Consider the following 6,000-nt stretch of genomic DNA (forward strand, 5'->3'; position numbering starts at 1 on the left):
GTAGTGCACAACCAACTCTTGATTTCAGCTCCAGTCATGATCTTGAGGGTCCTGGGATCAAGCACTAGGTCAGGCTCTGCACTCAGCATGGAGTCTGCTTGACATTAACTCTCCCTCTCCCCTCTGCCCTCCCACTCATGCTCTTGCTCTTTCTAAAAAAAAATAAATAAATCTTTAAAAAATAATCCTATTAACTACACTGCAGGAAGCAGCTTAGCAGTCATCCACTTCAGGCATCTTATTTAGCAGATGGAGGAGGAACACGCAAAATGACCTGCCTGAGATATAGGGCCAAACTTCAGATCTCATGGCTCCCAGCTGGGGGCTCTTTCCTCTGACTCTCTTGTGCTACCCCTGCTTCTGGTCTTACTCAGTATATGAGATTTTGAGGCCAGCACCTTACCTGAGCCAAACTTGCCCACTGAGAACCATAAAGCAACTCTGAAAATTTTTTCAAGGGTCCCACTTGTACCTATTTAGTTATATTCAAGAATTCTGATGAGCTGGTAAATTTTATTGGTGCTACAACTGTTACTTAGACAACCATGAGTAACAGGCCCATGCTCCTGGGCCAATGTGCATGGTTTAGCAACTGGCAGCAGGACACAATACTGAAAGTGGAAAATTCTCACAGTAAGATTGAAATGGAATAAAACATAGTGGTGTACACCCTTGATGAAGGTATACAATGTACTTTTTGTCTTTTTGCTGATCCACTTGGTTGGTTTTAAAGTATTGTTATGTTTACATTTATAAGCATAAATTTGCTTTATAAATCCCTAAAGATAACCATAGCAAATTTTTAGCAGAATAAAATTTATGGGGTGCCTGGACGGCTCAGTTGTTAAGCGTCTGCCTTCTGCTCAGATCACGATCCCAAGGTCCTGGGATCAAGCCCCGAAACAGGCTCCCTGATCAGCAGGAAACCTGCTTCTCCTTCTCCCAGTCCCCCTGTTTGTGTTCCCTTTCTCGCTATGTCTCTGTCAAATAAATAAATAAAACCTTAAAAAAAAAAAAAGTAGTATTTATGCCCAAAGCTGACACCCATACAAGACCATAAAAATTTATCTGGCTTAAGCTAGGGAGCTTCTTTACGCCAGAAGTAGTCCCCTCACCTTAACAACATAACCGACAATGGGTCAGTTTGCTTTATCACTCACCTCCTCATCAGACTCAAACTGAACATTCACACCATATGTCTCATCAATGTTGTCATCTGCAACAATAAGGGATTAGAAAAAAACAATAATAAATTAGTGAAATGAGGCACTAGGGAGCTAATTCCTCCCCAACTACCTGACCTACCCAGCCTCACTACATATCTATGGTCTCAGGACCCAGAGATGAAGACACTTAACATAAGAGAGTCATTCATACTGCCACCACTAAGGCCTTCTCTAACCCACCAACCCTGGACACAGCCTCACACAGCTTGAACCACCTGAGCACACCCCACCCCCACCTCCACATAGGCTCTGCCTATGTTTTCCCCTAGGTTCTATACAAAAGGTCTTAAGACTAAGAAATAGCTGTTACAATCTATGGACTTGGATTCATAGATCACAAGTTCTCAAACACCCAACAAGTTATGGGAACTCAAGGACACATTCAGAGGTTTTAATGATTGAGGCTTGAAAATCAAGTTTAGAGATCAAAAGCAACCACTTAATATGATAAGGACATAAAGAGCTCAGTTACCCATATTCTGGATTTCCTTGTCTCCACCATAGTCTGTGATCTTTTTGCCCAAGTTCACTAGCACATGGTATCTGGTATCATCTGTCTGACCCAACAGCAGGTCTATCTCCTTTCTTCTTTCCTTGTCCCGAAGCTTTTCATTCTTTAGAACAGCTAGAACTTCATCAGCTGCCCCACAAAGGATATCACGTGGCTGGTGGCAAAAAAAAAAATAATTTAGAACAAGACACAGAACATCCCTGGCCAGCTTTATGTAACAACGGGCTATGAAGACCCACACCTCTTTAAAACCTGAATACATGTTCTGACCATTTTCATTACTATTAATTAAAAAACGCAACAACTGGGGTGCCTGGGTGGCTCAGTAGGTTAAAGCCTCTGCCTTTGGCTCAGGTCATGATCCCAGGGTCCTGGGATCGAGCCCCGCATTGGTCTCTCTGCTCAGCAGGGAGCCTGCTTCCTCTTCTCTCTCTGCCTGCCTCTCTGCCTACTTGTGATCTCCGTCTATCAAATAAATAAATAAAATCTTTAAAACAAAAACAAAAAAACAACGCAATAACTGTAGGAAAACCCATCTGTTTTTAAAAAGATTAGGTAGGTGGATTTTAAAAGATTAGGACCCAGCTTCCATAACAGTCTGGCGCCTTTCTCCAGGGGACAGAGATACTGCTCAGTGTTCCTCCAGCCCATCAAACTTTTGGTAATTCTTCATCCTCACCAGAGCCTCTGAGACTTATAAAGACCCTTAATCTAATCCCACATGTATAAGGATCAAGAGCAGGGATTCCGGATAGAGAACACCCAGGCTCATACGGTGGCCCTGCCAAATACTACCTCTGTGATGTGGGAAAATTACCCAACTATTCCTTGCCTCTTATCTCTCATTGATAAAAATGGAAAATGAGTATTAATTGCACCTAGTCACAGAGCTAACGTGAGGACTGAAAGCAAGCACGAAAGGTGAATGCTCACTAAATATCAGCGACTTCTACAAACTGCTATGGCCCACACAGAAAAATCCACAGACAAGGTTCTTCTGGTACCTCCCCACTGTGACTCTCTCCCTCTCAAAAAACACAGCTTCACCCTCTGGCTTCCTCACCTGGTCTCCAAGGGCAGCCTGGATGAAGCTAAGCAGCACCTCATAGGTCTCCCGGGTCTCTTTAGTCTTGGGCTTATAGATGATGCCCACCATCTCATCGATGCCCTCAGACAGCAGGGTATAACCCTTCATCTTGTTAATGTCATGTCGGTCCTCATCACGCTTTCTTCGCCTAATGAACACATGATGTTTAACAAGCACAACCTACATCCCAAAAGCAAAACTAAATCAAGCCTACCCTCTTCTCCTCAGCTTCATGGCACACAAGTAATATTTAAAAACATAAATCTGGGGTACCCGGGTGGCTCAGTGGGTTAAGCCTCTGCCTTTGGCTCAGGTCATGATCTCAGGGTCCTGGGACCGAGCCCCGCATGGAGCTCTCTGCTCAGAAGGGTGCCTGCTTTCCCCCTCTCTCTGCCTGCCTCTCGGCCTACTTGTGATATCTATAAGATAAATAAATAAAATCTTTTTTTTAAAAGATCTTATTTATTTATTTGACAGAGCGATCACAAGTAGGCCAAGAGGCAGGCAAAGAGGAAGAAGCAGGCTCCCCACCGAGCAGAGAGCCCGAGCAGAGAGCAGAGGCTTTAACCCACTTTAACCCACTGAGCCACCCAGGTGCCCCAAATAAATAAAATCTTAAAAACAAAACAAAACAAAAAAACCATGAATCTGTACTTCAGCAAATGATTCCCATTCAGCCATTTTTTTTTTTTTCTTTTTTAAAGATTTTATTTATTTGAGAGAGTGAGAGAAAGAGCACAAGGAGGGGAGGGGAAGAGGGAGACAGAGACTCCCCACTGAGCAGGGAGCCCAATATGGGACTTGATCCCAGGACCCCAGGATCGTGACCCAAGCCAAAGGCAGATGTTCAACCGAGCCACCGAGGTGTCCCTCCACTAGGCCATCTTTATGGGAACACAGTAGTAGCAGGAAGGGAATCCTTTGTTATTCTCTTTAGATGCAATAAACGTTGCAATGAGACAGCCTCCTCATTCATTTGAAAAAGGACCCCTTGTTACTTGGCATGACAACACTATTTAATCGAATTTTGACTTGCCACCTTTCACATACATTTTCTTTTTCCAGCCAGAGAAAGAGGCTACTGCCATTGATTCCCAACAAATTGTAACAAACCTGGAAAGGAAGCCATAATCTGCAAAGTGGAGAACCAGTGACGTATTAACTCATTCCAAATATATCTAATCAAGGGGGCCTGGCTGGCTCAGTCGAAAGAGCAAACAACTCGATCCGGGAGTTGTGGGTTCAAGCCCCATGCTGCAGAAATTACTTAAAAATAAAATCTTAAAACAAACAAACCCAAATATAACTAATTAAAACTGGGCCTACCAATATTTTGAGACTTCATCATGGGAGGAAAGAGACAAAGATATCAGGGATTTCAAAATATAAGGATCAAGTAAAGTTCAATGACCATTTCAGTTTTGAAATATAGCCCCCAAAAAGAAAAAAAAAAACACAAAACACAACAAAAACAAAAAAACAAACAACCTGTCTTTCATATTATGGATACTTCAGTATTAGTCCACACCAATGAAAGCAGAAGTGGGCAACATCAGAGGAAAGAAGCAGGGGTGGGAAGTTTATAATGGAAGAAAAAGAGTTAATGAGACAGGGAATAGCAAGGGTCTTGAAAATACCATGGAAAAAATTAAGATCTCCCTATGGATCAGAAACATTTATATTAGAAAAAGATCAAAAAGTTGTTTTCTCAGGGCGCCTGGGTGGCTCAGTTGGTTAAACGTCCGACTTTTGATTTTGGCTCAGGTCATGATCTCAGAGTGGTGGATCATGCCCTGAGTTGGCTATTGCTCAGCAGGGAACATGTCTGTCCCTCTCCCTCTGCTCCTACCCTTGCTCTGTCTCCTAAATATATAAATAAATAAATAAATAAATAAATAAAATCATTATAAGAGTTGTTTTCTCACTTCAGTACTCATCTTGCACTAAACATTTTGGCAAAAACACTGCTCAAATGCTCAAGAAGAGGTGGATTTTGTATCCCCCCAAAATCATTTTCTCCTTGATACTCACTTGGCTCTTCTTTCCTCCTGCATCTGCGGTTTGGTCCGTTGAGCCTTATCTCCCATCCGGGTGCCCTCCAACTTCCCAACCAGGGACAGCACCTCTCCCGTGGGTTCATCCCGCCGGGTCCGATCAATGAGAGAGCGGTCAGCTTGGAGGACAAGATTCGAGTTCTGAAAAGATCACAATGTTATCCAAGTACTGACAGGAGTAGGGCCACTTCCTGTATCACAGGAATACGACTTGATAATATCAAAATTAGTAAGAACTGCAGCAACTAAATGCTGATAAGCACATTCGGAATAAGAGATTTTCCTTAAGATGGAAGAGCGCCACACAACTGCGCACGAGAAAAGAGCGATCAAATCAACTGAACGATCCTGGCTCCTAACACTGCCCGCGATAACCCACACCAAGTGTTGGCACGCTGGGGGTGACGGAAAAGGGGGCGGGTATGGAGCCAAGGGGACAGGGAACAAACACTCCTAGCAGAGCTCTTAGCCTATCCCTCCCGCCCTAGTCCCTACAGGGGTTATCCATGTCGCCATGTACCCCCACCTTCTCCCGGATCTGATTTCGACTCCGTTTTCGTGGTTCACCTGCAGGCCTTCAGACTAGAACCTCCGCCTCCCGCTCCCCAGTGGGTTTCCTAGCTTGGGTCGTTCCCCGAGCCCACACGCACCGCCTTGTACTCGTACTGCAGGCTACGAGCGGTCACATCCGCCATGGCGGCGGCTGTTCGGGGATCTCAGAGACCGCTACCTTCACCGCAAGCTACCAAAACCGTTGCAGCCCGCTCCCGCTCCCGCTCCGCCGCAACAACGCAGGATGGACGCACAGGAGAGGGAAAGAGACGAGCCCCTTCCGCTTCCGGGTCGCGCGCCAGAAGCGTGAGTGGGGCGTGTCTCCGGTGAACGTTCGGAGCTGACCCGCGGCCTTCTGGGTGGGGTGGGCGGGGCCGAGGCGCCCAGATCCGCGAATCCGGTCACCCCCGCCTCGGGTTGTGGCCCCTTCTTGCGACTTCAGGCCCACCGCGGATAGGCTGTCTCCGCGATACTACTTCCCGGAGCCCTCACATCAGAGCGAAACGTCCTCCTGCTTCGCCCCCTCTCCTCGCCCAAGAGCTTTTCTACCTGCTTCTTCCTCACTGGCCA

General features: G+C 45.6%; 1 protein-coding gene across 1 annotated transcript in view; it reads right to left on the minus strand.

Moving 5' to 3' along the window:
* SNRNP200 (small nuclear ribonucleoprotein U5 subunit 200) overlaps positions 1-5,712 on the minus strand; it is a 29,927-nt gene extending 24,215 nt beyond the window's left edge. Inside the window, exons 1-5 of the mRNA XM_004770928.3 lie at positions 5,529-5,712; positions 4,856-5,019; positions 2,801-2,972; positions 1,699-1,891; positions 1,161-1,216 (exon numbers count right to left, since the gene is read on the minus strand). Of these exons, the coding sequence (XP_004770985.1) occupies positions 1,161-1,216; positions 1,699-1,891; positions 2,801-2,972; positions 4,856-5,019; positions 5,529-5,573 (630 nt within the window). The 5' untranslated portion in view covers positions 5,574-5,712. The remainder of the gene's footprint in view (positions 1-1,160; positions 1,217-1,698; positions 1,892-2,800; positions 2,973-4,855; positions 5,020-5,528) is intronic.
* Positions 5,713-6,000: the final 288 nt, after the last annotated feature.

This window comes from Mustela putorius, unplaced genomic scaffold, assembly GCF_011764305.1.
Source record: "Mustela putorius furo isolate JIRA1106 unplaced genomic scaffold, ASM1176430v1.1 tig00000281_pilon_pilon_pilon, whole genome shotgun sequence".
Classification (NCBI taxonomy): Eukaryota; Metazoa; Chordata; class Mammalia; order Carnivora; family Mustelidae; genus Mustela; species Mustela putorius.